Source organism: Hylaeus volcanicus, chromosome 1, assembly GCF_026283585.1.
Source record: "Hylaeus volcanicus isolate JK05 chromosome 1, UHH_iyHylVolc1.0_haploid, whole genome shotgun sequence".
NCBI lineage: Eukaryota > Metazoa > Arthropoda > Insecta > Hymenoptera > Colletidae > Hylaeus > Hylaeus volcanicus.
This window is the reverse complement of record NC_071976.1, coordinates 33,878,935-33,901,691: the sequence shown is the minus strand read 5'-3', so window position 1 is coordinate 33,901,691 and position 22,757 is coordinate 33,878,935. Positions and strand designations below refer to the sequence as shown.

The 22,757-nt window shown below is 38.7% G+C and overlaps 1 protein-coding gene across 1 annotated transcript in view; it reads right to left on the bottom strand.

Moving 5' to 3' along the window:
• LOC128876622 (laminin subunit alpha-1-like) overlaps positions 1-22,757 on the bottom strand; it is a 95,894-nt gene that overhangs the window by 47,396 nt on the left and 25,741 nt on the right. Inside the window, exon 3 of the mRNA XM_054123134.1 lies at positions 7,081-7,388. Coding sequence (XP_053979109.1) covers positions 7,081-7,388 — 308 coding nt within the window. The remainder of the gene's footprint in view (positions 1-7,080; positions 7,389-22,757) is intronic.

Genomic DNA, 22,757 nt, shown 5'->3' with positions numbered 1-22,757 from the left:
AATATATAAACATATATATATATAATATATAAATTATATAATTTATAATAATATATAAACATATATATATATAATATATAAATTATATAATTTATAATAATATATAAACAATAATATATAATACAATTGGCGAGTTTTATATCTGTTCTTTGTGTAAAATGAGTAAATCTACTTTAAACGTACGGATAAATATATTCCCTTAGGATAGTAACAATAATATACTTCGCTTTAAATTGAGAAAAAAATCTGTAATACCATTACGAACATTTCATTAATTTACAATTTATCGTCAGCTGCTTATTATATTCATACTGAATTATATTTTGCAACCTGTTGTAGAAGAACCGCGCTATTGAGAAATTTAACGCAGATGACTTAAAAATTGATCCTACTTAAAATTTTACTTCTGTAATTCGATGAATACATTTGAAAGTTCGAATATGCCTGAAAATTTTTCATAAAAATTGACACGAACTTTCTGGACAATCCAATGGAACACCCCGTTAACCTAGAAATCGTGGCGAGTATATAATTCAGCAATTATCAGCTGATCAGCTAGTCGGTGCAAAGGCTCGTTGCCTGGTAACAATATCCCCGGGTACCTTTACCGAATACCTCGCCTTTCATTCAAATGTTGCGGCGGACGTTCGCACGAGGTCCGCGATTGTGCGCCCCCGATAAAGGGCAGGCTCGCTCGTGTTACTTGGCTGCATCATCCTCTGTGCCGTAATGCCCTGGCGTCGACTGGAAAAACGAGCAACGCTTGCCCCCGCTCGAGAAGCGATCTTCCACCCCACGGGGTATTATTTACGCGACTTCGTCTTCCTCCATTCTTCTCGCAGGCCGAAGGAGATGATTCATTCAGTGGTTCGAAGACGACGTGGCAGGTTCGAGGACCTCGGGCTCGAACAACCGAGGGACCGCGCAGCTCGACTCGTTAATCCGTGAACAATGAAAGATTTCGTTGGGCGTCCTGTCGACCGGAGTCGAGTGCCACTCCGATGCCTCTTTTCACTTTCGAATCTACCGCTGGCCCACCACCGACCCCATCGAAGGGTTAGTTCTTCATTCTGCTCTGGCTGCGACCATCTTTTCGGTAACCGTGAAATCGATTCTGCGCCTGCTCCCTGACGTTCCACTTTCCCTTCTGGAATCGGCGACACTTCTGAAGCATTTATTCGACTTTCGATTGCTTGGTAACACGTAGAAAATTTCAGTGCGAGATGTTAACCATTCGCGGTTGGATTTCATTTAGACATGGCTGACGCGTACTGGTCGAAATTAATTTCCGAAGAACGAACAGTGATGCATGAAATGCGAGATTGTCGAGGTGTTGGATTATGGAGGACTATTTGATGTTAATTGCAATCTGTTACAAAAAAAGAGAATAATATTCAATATTTTTGTCTTTGAAAAATTAAATGTGTAGATGTTTCACCAAATGGTTCATATTTTCTTGTATGACTTATCGGTACTAACGTTCTTATCACATATATCAGATCACTTTTTATTAATCTGTTATTACAGTAATATCTTGGAATCTGTTATTATTGTCTAATGGCTTGAATCATTTAGTATGGTTCTGTGGTGGCTGAAACCAAAAATTTAACAGATGAGATAGTCATACGCCTAAGAAACGATATACCTATCTCATTTAGTTCGACAGATCTAAATAAAGATATTCATATATCAAATATGCACTTCATTCGATACTTAATCGAGTTTTAAATCAAGTTTTAAATGTTCCACATTGTACGAAATTTCTCAACCTTCGTTACTCGAAAATTAGATATATTTAAATTTTATACCGAGATTCTACTCTACTTCTTGTTCTACGCCTCTTTTTTCTGCCGTCAAAAGCAAGTTTATAATACTGCTTATAATACCTCACCTAGTATTATAAACAACAACTACTCTTCCAATAACTTACCGCACACGTTAACTTCGTCCATACAAAATGATGTATTTCATTTCGTTTCATAAATCCGAATAAAAATGATATCTTAAACACGCAGTTCGTCTGATATCTTCTCTTTTTTTTGTCGTATCAAAAACTATATATAAAATTATAAAATTATAAAATTATAAAATTATATATAAAATAATATATAATATATAAAATTCGGCTGTTCCACGTTTAAGATTCTTGATCTCGCTGAAGTCCAGACATCTTACATATTACAGGCCACGACACTGAAACGAACCATTTGGATACGAATGACTCCACCGACGCTCCTCTGTCGCCGAAATTAACGACGGTCCCTTTACCGAGCTTTTGATAATCATTTGTATCCGTCTAGTAATTGTGTAACGTGTTCTACGCTCCAGCCACGCAAGGCAGGCTAAAGGTAGTCCATCGCCATGACCATTTTAGGTAGGAACAAATTAATTTATTTCGCTGGCTGCGATCGCGTGGGCGGCGAGCTCCGATCCCGGTGTCTCGTCACGCCAATCAGTAGCGCAAACAGAAGTTAAATTTAAAATGAGCTAGCGACTCGCGCGAAATGCGTGGAATGCTCGCAGGCCTCGCGACACTCGCAAATATATTAAGAGCCGTTCGCCGCTACTTTTATAAGAGAAAAGGGTGTCACGACGGTCGCGTCGGTCTTAAAAGACACGCTAATTTCGCGAAAATGGGAAAGAGGTACGAAATAACGCACTTTAAACGAACTTCAGCCATTCGCTCTAGTCGTGGCAGTTATATGCAAGTGTTCGAACAGAGATAGACGATAATCGAATAACTGTAGTTTGATAAAAAAAAAAAAAAAACTGTAATTTATCTTTTGACAGCTGACAGCTTTATCTAGTGACAGCTGACGTTTTAATATTAATTCTAATTCTACGTAAGATACTTTGAAGCATCTCTACATTTTGCAACTTTTAAGATCGTTAGAAAGAAATACCGAGTCTTTTCAAAATAAATAAATCACTTTTCAATTTTACGCCCGCATTCTCCGAGATGCTATTTTATTTTCGAACCTTTATTTCAGTTTCAGTTAATTTCTTTTTTGAGGAACAAGAAACGCAGGGAATATATGAGACGCAAAGTTGAAGCGGTTTCGAACGAAATAAATCATCCTGCTGATGTGATTTTTTTAAATAGAATTGTGTTTCACTGCCAACAAAAATAACGGCACGAGGCAAGAATTTGATGGAAGTGACATTTTTATCTTCTAAATAAAATAAATACAGAGGAGAATACGATAACTAACAATGACACTTATGAACGAATCTAACGCAGAATAAAATTGGACTCGGATGGATCTTTATAATAAGTATTTCAGTTTTAATTTTAGCGTGCTACAAGTAAATTTTTTGTTTAATACATTCAATTTATCGATACGTATTAGTACTATCCATGAACTGTTCTTGTATTATTTCGGTTGTTACGTTCATAGTCGATAAAAGGAAGATAATGATTAATCGTCAGATAATGCATAACAAATATCGCATAAAGACAGAATAGAAAAAGTAGAATTAAGTATATACAAATTTCAATCATTAATATGTTCAATAGTTTACTACGAAGAAAATAGAAATTCTATACAGAACATGTCGTATCAATTTATTATCAAGTTTAAACTGTTTTGGTTTCAACCGTTGTTATTCTTCATATCACTCTCGGTATACTTTAAGTAAAGATTCATGAAATTGAAATAATATTCAATCGATGTGTTATTTTAAATTTTGACTTATAAATTAAAGGGCACCAAGGATTTCTATTTACACACCTTTCCAATTCGTGTTTTACTAATTACCTTAGAGAATGTTTCCATTGAGTTATCGATACGATCGTGCTGGACACGAAAACATTAAACCCGTTAATGGTCTCTGATTAGTGCGGTACGAAATAATTGTAACATCAAAGTAATACAGCAGTGATACAACATCGATTTAACGTTGGCGCGTGAGTCGAAAGAAACAATCACGAAGAAATGCTGACCGCTCGTAAAATTAATAAGCGCAATGAACGTTAACGAGGACCATAAATATGGCCTCCGCGGCTTGCTTATCCGTCGATTAGCATAATCACCCTTGATACCCGTAGACTATTATTTAAAAATATCACGATGAATCACTGTACATGCCCACTTTATGAAGGTTCTTAGCTGGATCCCTAGCCCTCAAAAGTTCGACACTTTGATAAAAAATGATGGCTTGTCATCTCTGTAATGACTTCATTTTATGTTAACTCAAACGCTAATTTCGAGAACGCTATCAAAGTTCTTCGGGCTAAACACTTTCGTGAGAACATTAATTAGAAGTCCTTGAAAGAAGCTACAATGCAAATAGCAGACTTATTTACAAACAAAAATATTTGTCAGCTTCTGCTGCTGTCAGGAAAATGTTGAAAAAGTAATTGATTCACAGCAATTCACGCGATACATCGAGGAAACGCTGAACAGAAAAATTATTCCCGATGTCTTCTTTTTTATTTCACTTGTATGTCATTAATAATCTGTCGTTCATTTTTCACTACCACATTCACGGTTAAAACGATACTTAATTAGAACCATATTTCAGCCAGATGCGTGGAGAGATTTCATCCATCATCGCTATTTTTTTCTCTCTGCATTTTCTATGCAACTGTTCATAACAACGCGATGTTCGCGTGCACCGCATCGAAAGAGTTCGTCAACAAAGTTTTTTTTAATTAAGTTTTACTAAGAAATCACCTCTTCTGCAGGCGATACGGCACGCCGCGATTATTGGCCCAAGATATCTTAGCATGGTAAGGAATAGCCATGTAATCGGTATCCAATTAGAGACCAAGGCTTCGACCCATCCTCGTCTTCTCTAATTGCACGCCGAGATTTCGACTATCTTAACGTATCCATTATTTCCCCGCCAACGTTGAATTTTACTCTCGTATTAACGTAATAATTACTCTGCAGATACTGTCGCCCATATTGTGCGGGACTCGACTGCAAGTTTTTAAGAAATACAACGCGGATAATTAATTGTATCCTTCGTCCGTTTACATTAATTTTTTTTTAAATAATTACTTATGCGACGAAGCAATTAATTTAACAACAATTAATTACTCGCGTTCGATAATGTCTATTTAGTTGTGTTCGTTAATCTGAATCAAAATTTTGCGTTGAAATTCAGTTGCAATCATTAATCAGGAATATAGTTAAATAGGGAAACATCAACATTTTTTACGTATCAACGTTTCTTCTCTGAAACTAAACGTCGTATGAATAAACTGTAAGTATGAAAAAAGTTTCGTTTCGCCATTCTCTATAAGGTGATATTTTTTTTAAATTCAATTGTTCCACTGTTGTTTTTTTTTTTCTTTAAGACAACTGCAACAAGAATATACACCACTACGAGATCTCAGGAAAAAGGGACTTTTAAGTTTTCAATTTTTATATCCGAAACTAAACGTCGTACGAATAAACGGTAAATATAAAAAAAGTTCCGTTTTATCATTTCCTACAAGGTAATATTTTTTTTTAAATTCACATCTCTACGCCTCTTAAAATTTCCAGTAAAAATCGTCCCGCAGTCGAAGAGTTAATTATTTTCGTGGGGCAGTTGGTGCTTGTCTGATAGTTGCTTTTCTTTCCGAACGGTAACTTTGTATTGATACATTCACGCAGGTATTTTACAGGCAGGTCTCTAGTACCAAGAACTGACGAAAATAATAAAATTCTGAAGCCGAACATCGGAAATTCGTATCGTTAGGTCGAAGATAAAAATAACGAAATATGTTTTGAGATATCAACGTTGTAAACATGTAGTGCGTAAAATAAAACGATTTTCATAATTTTTTTATAATAACCACTAATGAAATTTGAAGTGACGCGACTTAAGTCGAAACGATCGTGCCGATTATATGTCAACAAGACTATTTCATTGCCACGATTGACAACGGTCATTACGATATTCGCAAAGAGTTTCACCATTAACGAGTTTGAAGCGTACAATTTGGGTTCCCAACAGGAACAAACAACACAATGCACATCGTCGAGCCCCCTAATTGAATCGAGGAGAAGAAAAACAAGCGTGACTGAGCGGCCACCGCTAACTAACCTTATTAAATAGCAGAAGGGCACAATTAACGGAAAAGTTCCCCGGGAACACGAGGCACGGCCAAGGCGGTCTCTCGTACTCCAACGTCCTTATTATTTACCAACCCTCCAGAAAAAGGGCCGCGATGCTCGTTAAAACGTTTTTCGCGAGCGTCGTTCGCAATTTGTTGGAGATCCACTTCGGTTATACCTGCTCGCCGCACGCGAAATTCCGAGAAAGGGGCCAGAAAGTGGCCATCCTCCTCCTCTATCCTCCCGGTCCGTCGTCTATCCCCGTCTCTCGTGTTTTGCGTAATCAGGTCCCGGTCCTCTCTTTTTCCCATCGTTTCCGTTCTTTCCTGACCCCCTTTCGCGGTCCTTTTTCGCCGCTCCGTCCGCGCGGGCCCACCGGACATAAATTCGAGCCAAAGTGAACACAATGCGTGAAACCGGACTAACGAGCGGGAAAAGGCGACTTTACGATTTTTCGGAAAGGCCCGACTCCCCGCCCATCGCGTTTACACGGACCCTCTAATGGCGACATAATGTAAGGCCACCACGGTTTAGCTCTCGAAAGGTCCACCTTGCCAAGGGAACCTGAAGGATAAATCAATTCGAATACCGGAGTTCTTCGAATAACGAAAGCTACCTCGTGGAATTGTTCGGTAAGTGTCATCTGTCTCGAGTTTTGTATCGACTGAACTGGTCTTTAGAAATTGGGAATTATGTTCGCGGCAAGTAAAGTGGATGACGGCCTATGTATCGGAGAGAGAAGATGTTATTCGTTATTTGAATCGAGAGGGATGAACAAATACTCGGGTTTCAATAACTCTGTTCTCTCTTCACAAATACTTCGACTCTGTTCCTTACGATTTCATTTTCGATAGTCACACGTCGAGATATTCACGTTTGAAGTTGCGCAAATCGTAGACGTCCTATAATTTGTACGCACGTGCACGGTACGATTAAGTTTGCATTGGAAAATGTCTGATAAGTAATTACATCGAAATCGTGTAGAACCGTTCCAGTTAGACCTAGTATTTAAGAAAGGGAAGTATCTCACCTGTTTAAGATCCAAAACTATAGTTATATACTCGAATTGGTCCCCTCTTGCAAGCGTGGGACTCTGCCACCACCTTCCAGGATTCGAGTCCAGGATGTTGGTAATATTATGCCTTTTGCCGGGATCGGGACTCCTCGCGTCGCAAACCGCGCATCTTGATGATTCGGAGGGTTTGCAAAATGTCTCTGGTCCCTCTTCACCGCAGGTTGCGTTCACATAAACATTTGCCTTTGCGGCGACGTTAAAAGTCGATGGAAAGAGGCCACTATTCTTCGAGCTTTTGCTCCCGCCATACAGTCCAGACGAACCTGAAATTAAAATAAGTTACCGTTATACGATCTATACGTACAGTGTCGTCGCAAGAAATGTGAATTATTATTGATCTATGTTGAACACTTTCCTCTACGTAAACTGATACGTATACTTTCATATCTATATATTTTTAGTTCCTTTAATATCAAGTTATGATCATGGTGATGCTAAATGAAATGGGTTATTTCATACGATTAGATTGATTTTATTCGTTGAAATGTTATTTTAAAATGTAAAATTCACGCGATAAAATTATAGAAACTAAAATTTCTAAAAGAAATACTTGGTAAAGTTTTAGTTAAAGTAGTTGATGATGAAATTAATAGAAATGCGTTATGCATTGGTAATTTTAGTAATAATGCAAATAAATAACTAGGTAATCCTCTTCAACCTTATGCGACTCTTTTATATATATTCGTTATCTATACTTTTTAAGCGTGATTTAATTCAATGATCGATGTATGTACCAATTGAGGTTTTAAAATAATGTTATAGTCCACAAACAATTTATATATAAAAACTATTTCACGATTTCCCACTACTTTTGAAGTCGGCAAATCCTGAAAGACTCACATGGAATTAAATTTGCAAAATCTAGATGAATTCGTGTTAAATTCGTTTTAATTCGTATTGAAAACGTCTCCAAAGCATTGAGTCAACGTTAAAATTCGGCTAATCCTAAAAGACTCATATGGAATTAAATTTGTAAAATCTAGATGAATTCGTGTTAAATTCGTTTTAATTCGTATTGAAAACGTCTCCAAAGCATTGAGTCAACGTTAAAATTCGGCTAATCCTAAAAGACTCACGTGGAATTAAATTTGTAAAATCTAGATGAATTCGTGTTAAATTCGTGTTAATTCGTATTGAAAACGTCTCCAAAGCATTGAGTCAACGTTAAAATTCGGCTAATCCTAAAAGACTCACGTGGAATTAAATTTGCAAAATCTAGATGAATTCGTGTTAAATTCGTTTTAATTCGTATTGAAAACGTCTCCAAAGCATTGAGCCAACGTTAAAATTCGGCTAATCCTAAAAGACTCACGTGGAATTAAATTTGTAAAATCTAGATGAATTCGTGTTAAATTCGTGTTAATTCGTATCGAAAACATCTCCAAATCATTGAACCATCCCCAAAAGTCGGCAAATCCTAAAAGACTCAACGTGTTCATCTAAATCCACAAACGACAGGATACCAATAGGTGGCCAAACGTCACCAGCCTCGATCTTCACGGCCATCCAAACACATAAAACCAAATTACCATCGGCGAACGCTTGAAAATGTTTCCAACGTATCTATCGCGTTCGTTCGACCTGTCCAGGGTCAACGCACCTAACTATCGCCTCGAGTAGTGGCAGCAAACGTAAAATTCCACGGGACGGGTGTATCGCAGGCTCCGTTGGCGACTCGAAGCCTCGCGCAACTAACATACGGAAGATTTATCTTGTAATTTTCTCGAGGTATACACATCGACAGGTTTTGACAGAGCTCAGCACGAAACCAGTCGTCCGGGAGCGAGTTCGGTTGCCGCAGATATGCAACGTCGCAGCTTGGCTATTGTACATACAGGCGTACGCGCGAACAGGTTCACCTGTATCCCGACCACCCTGGACATCCGTACAAGTTAAACGCGCGTAATCGACACGCGAGTCTACACCGCATCAAAGAAACGTGACGAGTTATCGGCAACTCCCGCCACGGACAACCGTCGACGAGATTAAATGGTATCCAACAACGCGTTCCTGATAATTAATCGATGATCCTGCCGCGAAAATTACACGGGAACACGCTGTTGCTCTCCGTCCACTCCCTGAAGACGATTCTAACTCCGCGCACAGAAACACACAGCATGCCGGGATCAAACATAAGAGAGCGACATCCGTTTGATTTAGCGATACACCCACTCGAGCGTTCTGTGATATCAGATGCTCGCGAGGTTTGATAAATAATGATGCTACTTACGGGACAAATCTAATCCAGCATAAATTCGACTGTCACATAAATGGTATTAGAGAGAAATAATGCGCGTAATACATGAGACAGTAACTGTAATTAAAAATGTAATTTGTATCAATTTTACGAAAAGAGAAAGATACAATTTTTTTTTTTTTGCGAAAGCACCCAGTTATCACAATTTACCGAATGTCCCTGTTTGATAAATTGTAAATATCCTTGGAGATACAAACAAGAATACTTGTAAACTTTAAAATTACTATCCCTGTACATATTATAAAGTAACAGTAACTCGGTGAACTACCGAATACTTTTATTTTTCATATTACAATTTAAACAAATGACGAAGACATCGCAAGATATGACAAATTTACGTAGCAGTCAAGGTATTAAACGAGAACATACAATTATACAATGCGTTATCGAAGTAATGACGTTGTCGTTCAATATCAAATAAAAAGTTAACTTTTTTTTCTCCAGAAAGCAACATTAAACTGTCCCCAAGATCTGATCAGGATGGAGATCGACGGAGGATTGACACTCGTCTCTTGTGTATGTATTGTATAATAAACTTCTTACTGAAACGAAAGTGTCGTTGACAATGACCGTCTCACCGAGATAAACTTCTTACTGAAACTGAAGCCTCAGTTTTCCTCTGCAATAAATTTTGTATCGAGACCGAGTCGTCATTTTTCCTCGACAATGAATTTCCTATTCATACCAAAGTCTCATCATTGACGGCGTGCTTCTCATTAGAAACGAGGCCTCATCTTTCCTCAACGATGAACTTCTTGCTGTGACCGAAACCTCAATTTTCCTCGACAATAACTTTCCTACTGAAAATAACTCCTCGACAACAAGCTTGTCACTGCGTAAGTTATATTGCGGGATTGAGACGCAATACAAGGATTAGATTAGCTAGAATTTAATCAACAAGACACGTGATTTACGATACAAGAATCGAATACAGACTAATCGAAGTAAAGCGACGTTAACGAAGAGGGCACTCGGGTCAAACGACTGTTGGTGGTTAAAAATACAGGCGTACTTCTAACAAACCGAAGCCTCGTGTTTCCTCGACAATGAACTTCTCCGAGACTTCCAGCGAACAATAGTTAACCCGATTCACAGCGAGGAGCTATAATTGACCGATCTAGGTCGAAGCCACGGTTAATTTCCCGGTCCTCGTGTTTCTTTCCCCGTGTCAACGAGAGTCACGCCTACGTTTAACGTTTCCCACTCGCGTTTCGATCTTATCAAGCAGCTCGAACATAGTCGGACGCTTCCCAACACCGTCTTTAACGCAAAGAAGCTGGCCGTATCGGGATAAAATCGCCCGATGGAGAACGCAACCACGATTCACGATAATCGATGAATGCCTCCGAGACAACGGCGATCCATGCTCGCTACCATCTTCGATCTCGCTGACTACCATCTCGATCACCAGTTAAGCATGGCTTATTTCGACCAGATCTCGCTTTCGTTGCTCACTGTTCAGTCGTCGAACATCCTGCATTGATAACAGGTATTGGGATTCGTGGCTCGCAACCGAACGTTTCGCTGTCGTGCACTGCGGTGTGTATAACATTCGAGTTCGTTAAGTGGCAGGCTGAGAGTGAACAATTGATTTATGAAATCAAAGACTGCGTTAGGGTTCGATAAGAAACAATTCGTTATTTCTCGCTATTTTTGAATCGTATATGAAAGTACAATACGCGTATTAACATGCGTATCATGCATAATCCGTAGAATGATTACGCCATACGCAATCGTTCTTGTACACATACATGAACACACAATTTACACACTCGCGTGCACACATGTATTCTTTAATTTAAAATATATTTAACGAGGTTTCTGGCCGCAAGGTCCTTTTTCCTCCGGGTTTATCCCCAACTATCGTTGTTTTTATTTACTAACATGTTTATTTGCATTTTGTTATCAGTAGACTGCGGATCTTTCTGCATTTATAGAAAATTTGAACGTGCAAGAACCTACGAAATGCAAACACTATGCAAGAATATAAAAAAGATCGAAAGTATAGTTCATGTTATAATATTTGCAGAATAAAATAAATTCCTATTTAGATGAAATTTTTGTAGTCACGTTCGCCAAGATTTTATTTTGCATAAAGATCCGCAGTCCAATTATCAGAAATAACTTCAGTTCCGACGCTACGATTCCAACGATATCCAAATTTCATCAAGATCTAAGACGTTACACGAAAAAGTGTCCGATTTCGCTCGGAATAGTCCAGCTAGAAGTATAAATTTCGCTAAAACAGATAAGTCTCTCCGCAACCGATAGCAATGACTCAACCCAGCGTGCTTAGTTCTCTCGGCCCAGTGTTTCGAGCATAGAAAATCCCCAAGGAAACGATCTCGAGCCGCGTGAAAGCCACAGTCACCCTTGCCAGTGACTAATCCGCCTCCTCCTTCGCGACGAGTTTCCAGTTTCGAAAATAACGAGAGCCAGCGTCTCGAAGACGTGCCGCTCGCGACAAACTCCCGTCCGTCGTGACCGCGCGGAAACGGATTGCGTGCGCATAAAAGCTCCGGAAAAGGAGTAGAGCCACGAGTAGCATTGTGTTGTGTCTCGCTAGCAAACTGGCCCGTTTCTCTCCCTTTCTCTTTGCTCGCGTGCCGGAGACTTTAAGCCCACCGCGAGTGACTGATGACGACAGAAATAACCCTGTTCCATCTTTCCGCCGACCAGCCCGGCCGACGCACGTGTCCACGTTCGTGAGTAAACCTACGCGACGCGTCGAGGAAGACGACAAAACAGAAGGAGACGTCCAGCCATTGGTCAGACCGCGTGATTTGCATCGGACAACGGGATACACCGAGGCGGATGGTGCACCGCGCGTAATGCAACCAAGAGAAAGAATCGTGGTATCGTCGAAAAATTGATTCCAGAGCTTCCATTTAAGGGCACGCGTCGCGGTGGGAATTAAGCTCCTTTATGCGTGGGGTCGAGATGAACGATTAGTATATTCTTGAAACGAAATCGAGTACGACCGAGATGATGGAGCTAAATGGTTGGGTCCTTATTTGTGTGTATGCTCCTTTTAATCTTCTATGGGCCGAATTTTTGTTCTCTCTCCAAACAACCAGCAAGAGATTAGTTTGATATTTCAGGTTGACGGTGCCGCCATCGATATTGTTATTGATTATCAGAGACATTATGTAATTAAGACGTATACGTCATCTTGCGAAGACACTAACGTTATTTGGTAAAATAATACCATTTGAACTTCGATGTATTAGTTTTCTCGAGTGCCACAGTTACCAATTGTCATCGATTCTAACTTTATTTGTTTATAACTTCGTAACAAAGGGTTTCTGTGCAAACTTCAAGTAACATTTTTTTCTTATTTCCGCTTGCAGGATATGCTCTCCAAGTTTGTCCGTTAGAACGCGGGACACCCTGTATATTCTCTAATATAACACAAAAATACAGAAACATAATAATGTCTATCAATAGATTCGTAACTTTTTTTTAGATACTTATGCCAATCGATAAAGTGTTCACGTATTTATGAGCGATGGTGTACAAATGTACGTAAATGTGCGTAAAAAATACACATCCTTTTGTGAAAACTGAAGTTATCTCGAAGTCATTTATAATTAATTGAATATAGAAACCTGTGTAAACAAGGAAGTAATTTCTATAACAACGAGTCAAGAAACATGCCTCCATTTTTACATTTTTCTACATTTTAAAAAATTTGTACAATTTTAGATTTCATGGAGATTCACCCTATTTTTGTGTAAATCTTCACACAGAATGGTTCGACCTGATCGCAACGTTAATCGCACCAGGATTAAGTAAATATCCACGCGACGGTTTCAAATTAATCGATCCGAAGACCATGAATTACCTCGAGGCGCGTTCGACTGAATCATCAAAAATACTAATGGCACTGAAATATATCAGCTTGTAAGCGTAGGATACGAGATCAAGCGGTACCATGACTCACAGTTACGGTTCGTTTGACTTGTTTTACGCGCTCATTGTCCTATGATACATTGTTGTGTACAGATCGAATCAATAAGAAAGGAAGAGATAAAAAAAAGAACAAGATTTGCGATTTACACACTAGTTGTGGGCACTCGAGTGGAATACAATTCTTTCTAAATTCTTGTGTGCATTTTACAAAATACTCGAAACCCCATACAAATTGGAAAATGAACAATTATAAACTTTTTATGTGTTGAATCAAGGGGATCCTACAAAAACTGCGAAAGAAAGATGGTACTTGTAGAGAAAACTTTTTGTTTAGTTTTGGGATCCTGAATTCATGTTTTAAGTGTGGTCATTTAATCCAGGAACACTTAGTATATAATTCTATTTACAATAATATACATCGGATTCGAATAGAAATAATTTGGTACTGAGTGATCAATTTATCAATTTGATAAAGTGCTGTCATCCCCAAGAACTGTCATCCTATTTCTCAAAGAGCTGTGTCGGTATAAAAGAGGTATGCATATGAGTCAACCAAACGTACAAAGAACATAACGGTGACTCGTAAAACGTAAGGACCACGAGTACGACGGTGTGATAACATTGATGTCACCGCTGGTAGCCACTCATGGTAGCTCCCCAATACAACGTGAAATCGTGACACGATAACAGCGTGTCCCTAGCTTCAGGTACGATAACTTAATGGACAAATACCGAGTGCTTCGGCACGTCTCGTTCCCTCCTTTCATATTTTATGTGTACGATTACGTCAGCGAGGGATCCACGATTTCGGAGAGTCGCGCGTACGGTCAGCGACTGGGGAGATGTTGTTTTCCTTCTGGTCCTCTCTTCTTTTCGAGAGGGCACCGAACAGTAGAACACGAATGGAACAACCCATGGGTAGCGAGACTATTAGTCATAAGGACCACCGTGAGAGTCCATTCGTGGCTCATCGGCACGAGGGCCAACCCTACAGGATATTTTGTAAACACGTTATCGTGAACATGAAAAAGTGGCTTCTTCGGCTGATCCCTTCGGGACGGAATCGAGCTTCACGAGTTTTTCTTTTTTCCTGATCTCTTCCAAGAACAGCATCGTACGTAGGATTCCTTCGAGCGTTTTTCATATTTCTTCTTTTTTATTATATGCTGTTCTTTCGAAATATACATTTGACTACGGAATGGAAATAACAGTAATTAATAGCGTCGGGCAAACTATGCGCGCCGTTGTTCCGTTTTGCGTATACCCGTGCTTTCAGGAATCCCGCACAATAAATGAATTTTAATTAACGTATAAGTAAGTACTCGTCTGATACGGTACATTGTATTTTGCTGTTTTCAATATTTTATCAAATAATAACGAAACAAATCTTCAGATTCAACTTCCACTTAAAAATGAATACGATGCACAATTCGTATTACGTTGTTCCAAAAGTTTCTCTCGTTTCATTAGTAAGTAATACGTATACAATATTTTATGTCTAATGTTACATTATTAAATTGCGTACGATTCATTTTGCTCCGTTACTGTTATACGATATTAACATCTGATAAATTAGGTTGTCTATTTTTATAAACTTAGGAGAAAACTTTTGCGACAACCTAATGTAACAAAATCGATATTAAATAAATAACATGTATAGAATTTATGACCAGTTTATGTATGGAGGTATGCAGTCGAATATAAGATATAATATATTGTTTATGTTATGGAACAAAGGTTGCTCATAAACCGTGCATGTTTCCCGAAAATGCTTACTCGTCAAAGGGTTAAAGTCGATATCGAAACCGTACATAGCCGCAAATATCAGCGCTTGCAACGAAATTCCGAATTATTTTCGTGAAATTGAACGTTGTACGCTCGGTCGTAAATCACTGGAAGAACAAACCGACGTGAACGGTTTCGTCACTTAATGACAGACCGCGTAAATATGAAAACCTGGCATCGACACAGTGTTGCAACGGTAATCACTCATAAATAATGTAATAAATCACGGGTAAATAGCACTGTCAGTCCGTGGAATAACATGGTGGCGCGCAAGAGTGTACTATGGTGCCGAAGCACCGCGATATTTTATTGTTTCGTTATACTACACGTCATCCCTAGCTACCGTAAAACCCACTCGCTTTTAACTATCGGCGCTCCCATGCATTCATATGAATGAAAGTCATAATACTACGGAGGCTGGGGATGTGCGTAAGTCAACATGTGAACCCGTTTTATCGACACGCAACATTGCTCCGTACACTCCCCTTCGTAAGTCACTGTGCAGTGTACACTTACTGATTTAGAATAAAAACAAATTGGCATTATGAAATTATACCAATTGTGAAATGAAACTGGTAGTTATGATACTGGTAGTTATTGATCTTCTCTAATAATGGTTTTCGAACGTTTCGTAAGACGCCTGAAGATGAAACAAATGTATGTATCTCAGACTTATAAATAAACAAGCTGTCATACTTTTCTTTTAATTTTAATTTAACGAATACTTACAAACTCGGATTATATATTTCCGTAAATTACCAGAAAGTGTAACATAATAAAGAAGGAAGTTATACATATACGGTCGGAATATATTGTAATTGCTCAAATTCCTTGACGACATAAATAAAGAAAAGCACCAATAATTGAATCATAAATTAGTAAATCATTTTCAAGTAATATTTATATTTATCTCATCGAATAGTGAGAAGCTACGCGATTAATTACATCGACGTAAACATGAAACGCATGGAATGTGCATAAAATTGCTCACAGAGAAATCTCTATTGAGTAATACATACACATATTTCAAAGAAATTCCTTAGTCATTTTTTATCAATTCCTAAAAATATTCTAACCACCTACTGTCCACTTATCCGACTTTATAAACCCATAGGTTATCCTTCTAATTTTCTAAACTCTCTATACATAACAATACAGATGAATAATTTATAGCCAACCACCTTCGATAAAAAGTGAAATTAACAACAACCATCTATTCTCGTATCGTTGCGACGTCGAATGTGCATTCCACCATAGATATTCAAATAAACCGTATGAATAATCATCTTTACGTTTCAAGTTGTCAAACTACATTCAACGTTCGCTACGAAACGTTCTATTCAGCAATAGATCGGTACATCGAAGGTGCTCAAATTTCCCGACGATAATTAGGGATTGATAATTGCGTATACATGTACCGTTTCAGGTACGATATACATAATCGTAGTTTAAATCAGCACACAAATAAAATGTACACAAATATTTAAATTATTAATGAATAGAACAGGTAATGTAATATTTATTTTTTATCGAATCGTGAGAAGCTACTTCAAGGGGTTAGAGGTACTTGGAAATTTCAAAAAATAATTTACGGTTTTGATATTTTTTCGAAATATGTTTTAAGAATATTCCCAGGATTGATCCGACTAAAAATAATTAAATTATAAACTAGACTGTGGATCTTTACGCAAAATAAAGTCTTCGCGAACGTCCCAACAAGAATTGAACCTAAATAGGAATTTATTTTATTCTGCAAATATTATAACACGAACTTTACTTTCAATCTTTTTTATATTCATGTATATCGTTTACATCTTGTAGTTTCTTGCGCATTCAAATTTCCCATAAACGTATCTTCCTTTTTTTAAAACAGTGAGCAAGATCTCTCAAAAACGGTTGGATCGATCCGATCGATAAGATTTTACAGGTTCATTAGAGACCACGTGTCCAATTTCATAAATCCATTGGTAATCCTTCAAACTTTCTTCTTCGTGTTTAAACACATCAACTCTAAGCGAATAATTTATACCCAACTTCCGTATTAAAAAGTAGAATTAACAACGATTCATTCTCGACCCTCTGCGAAGTCAAGCCTGCATACCGCCTGCGATATTCTAATAAAACGCATAAATATTCATTTATACGTTACAAGTTGTCAAAGTACACGCATTCAACAACAGTTGCGAAACGTTCAATCTGGTACGTGTCTAGCACGTCACATGTGCTAAAATTCCTAAAATTCTCTGTCCAGAATTGGGAATTAATAATTGTACATACACATATATTCTAAAAGCAGATTATATAATATTAGGTTGTCCCAAAAGTTTCTTTCGTTTTATTAATAAGTAACACGTACACAATATTTTATGTCTAATGTTACATTATTGAATCGCGTACGATTCATTTTACTCCATTACTGTTACAACATCGACATCTAAGAAATTAGATTGTCCATTTATATAAACACTACCGCACAAAATAATCGAGTGGAAATTACGAAAGAAACTTTTAGGACAACCTAATGGATTAAGATACAACACGAGTAATTGTTTAAATAATTAAATCCCAAATAAAGAAGCCAGCGTGAAATAATATTTATTTTTAATCGTGTCGTAAGAAAACACCCTAATAACCCCCACGAAATATGTGTAAAATAACTTATATACAGACCACTCGTCTAATCATTATAAATCCGTAAGAAATCATTCTAGCGTTCGTGTCTCGCCAGAACGATTCTAAACGAATAATTTACGCCTAACTTCCCCTATTAAAAAGTCGAAAAAAAGAAACAACAACGATTCATTCCCGACCCTCCGCAAAGTCAAGCCTACATACCACCTTCGATATTCAAATAAAATACATAAATAATCATCTTTACGTTTCAGGTTGTCAAACTACATTCAACGCCCGTTACGAAACGTTTCATTGAGCAGTAAAGCGTTCCGTGCGAGCAGCCGTGCCATTCGCGCGAACGTGGATGCGTGTCGTCAATGAAAATCCAATCTCGTGAACGCACGGCGATCCCGCGGCGCGAGTGTCACGCGACCGAGCGACCGTAAAATCCCAACCGAGCATGCTTTACACGCCGATCTACGCACACGTTGCGATTTCCCGATGCAAAACGCCGTGCGTCTACCCACTGCCGTCTGCTATGTTAATTACCAGACAATGGCGCCGCCAGGAAGAACCGCTATCGCGGACGTTTCACCGCAGACACGTTTCCAATGGAGGCGTCCGATTACCTATCTACGATCGATCTTAACGAACCGAGAACTCTTACGACAATAGTAGGTACTCGATGTCGTACTGGGTGTTCCGTTCGCGACGGGCCGTTCGACTGGCTTCTTTAGTTACGCCATGGAGAAATGTTTTGTATCAGCCCTGGAGAAAACTTAACGATCCGACACGATAGCTACTAGCACACTGATAAAGTTGTATGAAATTGCTGTCATTTCTTAGACGCAGAGTGCCGTAATATAAATATAAAACGCGTGGGGACGTCAACACTTCATCTACCGAGTTATTTAGAAACAGTCATTAAGTCGAAAAAGAAATTTCTACAGTAGTGTATGCGAATCTAGGCTGACAATAATTCCTCCATACTGCTACTGGGTAACATCGAAAGCCAAGTCTCGTTTCCAAACATTGAACATCGTAAGTAGACGATCATCAACGCAGTAAATAAATTCGAATATCTAAATACTGCTATTAAAAAGCCTATAAATAGGCTCCCGGTAAATAAAGTGTTAAATCGGACTGATATAAAGTAAAAACAAAAAAGGAAATAATTTAAACTTTTGTTCACTAGCCAGGGAAATATAACGAACATTTATTTACATTTATGCATTTGTTTGATATTTATTCACGAAGTATTTGAGAGTACAAGAAATTTTTGTTTATTAATATTACTTGAATAGTGCGTTTTACAAGTGGCACCGAGTCGACAGCTGCAAATAAGAGAAGTCTAAGTGGTGAACACGATATCTCGATGCAGTATTATCTGAACTCAAAAAAACCAACGAAATCTTAAAATCAATATTAAAATATTTATTTATCCTATTCTTCTTTATGGCAACGAAATGAGCTTTTCACTGTGAAAAGAGCGTGGTCGAAACAGTTGCAATCATGACTCGTGCGTATGCGGTTCGTTCTAACACCTGTTGCCACCACGATCTAACACTTCAAATTAGTAAATTGCAGAATTTACTTTACCTTCTAGCTCCCAACTCCTCTTTCATATTTATTCAGGAGGAACTGTTGTTGCAAATCTCTTTTATCGTCTTTCCATATGGAACGAGCATTGCATACCTAAAATTACCTTAAATCATCGCGTGTCACAATAATGGACCGAGCGACGCCATTAAATCGAAACACGGGAGCAGCAGCGTGCGAGATACGTACGCTTTGACAAATTACCTTTAATAAACATCGGGATACATTAACGCGACACCGCGTACAAAAGCGTTTCAAGTTGGTCGATGATAGTGCACAGGTCCGGGCACTTTGAATGAAGAAAATTGACTTTGTCAGTCTCGAGTGGTCGCGACCACTTCTTTTCACTGTCAATAGGCTGTCTGTAAAAACGAGCTGGTCGCGGCTGGGATCTCACAGTCGATGGCCAAGAACGAGAAAGAAAAACTTTGATGACCGTGACGCCTCGGAAGGCGAAAACTTCTCTACGTCACGAGCTCTGATCGAAGCACGTTGTGTCTCTTTGCCGGTCATCGTTTGTACGATTTGACGCCTTCTGGAGACAAATATTTTTTTAGGAACCCTCGGTGTGTGGTCCGTTGCTTGGAGAACATTGATAGCTTCGGGTCAGTTAGCATTGCACAATCGTCCTCATACGAACTATTGGATATCAATTTTTTGGAGAAATAAGAATTCTTTGTTCGTTACTTAATTTTATGCCTGTATACTTCAAGGTAACCATAAGTTTGAAAAACGTGAAACCTGCAAATACAGTCAGTCCCATAAATATTCGTGCCACCTATGTTATCTACATATTGAAAATAAACCAGGAGTCCTAATTAACCCTAGTCTCGAGCGTTGTTAAGAACGTTTTTCCCTGGTTTTCTTGTTAGTGGAGCTTAGTACAGCAATATCAAGATATCTAACCCTCGACAGATTGAGACAAATTACCAGTTTGTGCTAATCCGACTCAATCAGCGCGAGAAGTCGACAAATACGACAAGTACTAACAAAAATCTTCACCAATCTGCCTCGATTTGCCTCTGTTATGCTCGAATCGCACACTATTTTAGATCTTTACAAGATCTAATCCATTCGCTAACTACATGCACAATTTTAAGACAGTACTCATACCAACCCCGTTAAAGTTTTTACCTCGACGAAAGCACAACACGTGACCGTCCGCCCACCTTTTCAATCACACAATCCTCGTACCTTTTTCAATCGCACCGAGGAACGTTCTCGTAATTAAATCATCCAAGTCGCGGGACTCGAGTCACTTTTACGTCGCCTGGTCCCAGGACGATCATCGCCATCAATATTGTCGTCAAACGTTACCGACGCGGTTCGAGTTATTTATATTCACGGCCAGTTTCCCGCGTGACAGCTGATTTACGCGCCGTATCCGAGATACAGGTGCGTTTGCGCCGCGAGAAATCGATTATCGTCTCGGGGAAGTCGTGTAAGTGGCATCCCGCGGCGTATATCGGTCCGAAAATGAAATCCCTGTCCGTGAGGGATAATTAATGCTGCCCGAGTCACCGAACCGTTCGTTCGATTAATCAGCCACGCTCTCCGCGAGATTAACGAGGAGCAATATTAATGGTCACGCAGTTCGTAGCTAGACGATTCACGTGCCCTAACCGAAGAATCAATAGCCGCGATGCCACGCGAGATGATCCCACGAGAGATGGATTCACGCTAGGGCAAATAAACCGTTAAGGAAGCCTTTCGTTTCGATTTCGCTCATGGTTGAGACTGTTTAAATCGTCGCCGCGCCGCGCCGCGCGCCGCTGAGAGCGCCGTGTATTTAATTATTGGAGTAGCGCTCGAATAGAAACTCAAAGATTAATCGTTTCAACGTTCGGATAATTTTCAAGCCGGCTGTGATAAACGATACATACACTTACTGGCAAAAGTTAAGAAATGAAACGGTCACTTCCAAATCGATCGTGTATTCTTTACTTTCTCAGATATAATACATAGGTCAAAAATAAAAAATAGTACGAAGAAATAATATTTCATACGTCAACTTACTGCAAGTGTTTTTTTTTCGATTATACTTTCATGAAGGCTACAATTATTATCGAACGAAAGAAACCAAGCAAAATCGTGATAACAAAAGTTAGGAAACGTATATTTTGTTTCAATTATTTAACTACTTTAGAGAAAGTCAAGGATGTATAGATGCCCTTAGTTTTTTTATATACTCATAAAATGTTGGGAAACGCTTGAATTTGATAATTGCTTTGACAATTGTTAATGAAGTGATATTAACATCACGTGAGAAAAGTGTAAAGACTTGTCTCTTCCGATTAAATATCGAAACTCTCTGACTTTCCTGTATTGAAAATTAACGCGAAAAGGGATTTTTACGTTTATATATTTTCAGCGTCGACCGAGTAGTTCCAATGATTACTTACATTTAAGATACCTACGCAGCATTCTTCTGCGCGACTGTGACGAAGAAGTTGAACCTTCTGAATCGTTCACAGTAACGGGGAGTCCACAGAGTGTGGGAGAGTGATGCAATTTAGGAAAAAGGAAAACCGCGAAAAGTGAATTCACGGTAATTGCATTCCTCGGGTAATCGAGTACGTGCACTGTGTGACAATCTTCGTGTATTCTCGTGCTTTTTTTTTTCTACATTTCTGTGTGTATGCGTGAGAGAACTTATCAGGAACGATACAAGAACGGGGCTTCTGCTTTCTAGGGCAAGTGTTTCTCAGGCTGATAAGTCAACCACCCTTACGATTTTTTTACGAAGACATTACCGCAAAGGCGATAAGCGTAGCGATGTCTTAAGCCACACCATCAACATTTTAACAAGACCGTAAAATGTTCACACGTCTGATTATTTGAAGCTATAAAACAGTATTCTAAGAATTATTCGAACATTCTGATCCTTAAACCCTGTTCGTTATCGTTTGCCAAGTGATTTATTCGCAACTAATAAATTAAAATATTCATTTGCATAACTTTCGCGACTCTAAACATCTCGGCTCCTTGACTCCAGCCACCTACATTAAATATTATCGCGAACTTTAATTTCTTAAAAAATGTCCCAACGCAAATCTAGAAGTCGAAACGCTTAACACAAATCGATAGCTGTCTTTGAAACTGCGAGCTTTTCATCGGAAATATTTCATTGCGAAACTTTTAATTGCATCTGGCAGGTGATATTTTTTTACCCCGACGATTCCATCGTTAGATAATAAATCTACTTCGTGCGAGTGTTCCTAACGCAGTCGTTCGTACTCTGACGTATTATCAATCATTCCCTCGCTTTCTTCGACAACTGTTTTAATTCAACTCGTACCCTCGTAACACGTTAATATCAGACCCTATCGTCGACTGATTGATCAGCAGATACAAATCTTGATTCGCTATATCATTTCTCTCCGATTGCATAATTTGTCGGTGCAACTGGATCATGCGCGCGTTTGAACTACGACATCTCATAGTTGCCAGTGAATCGGTTAACATA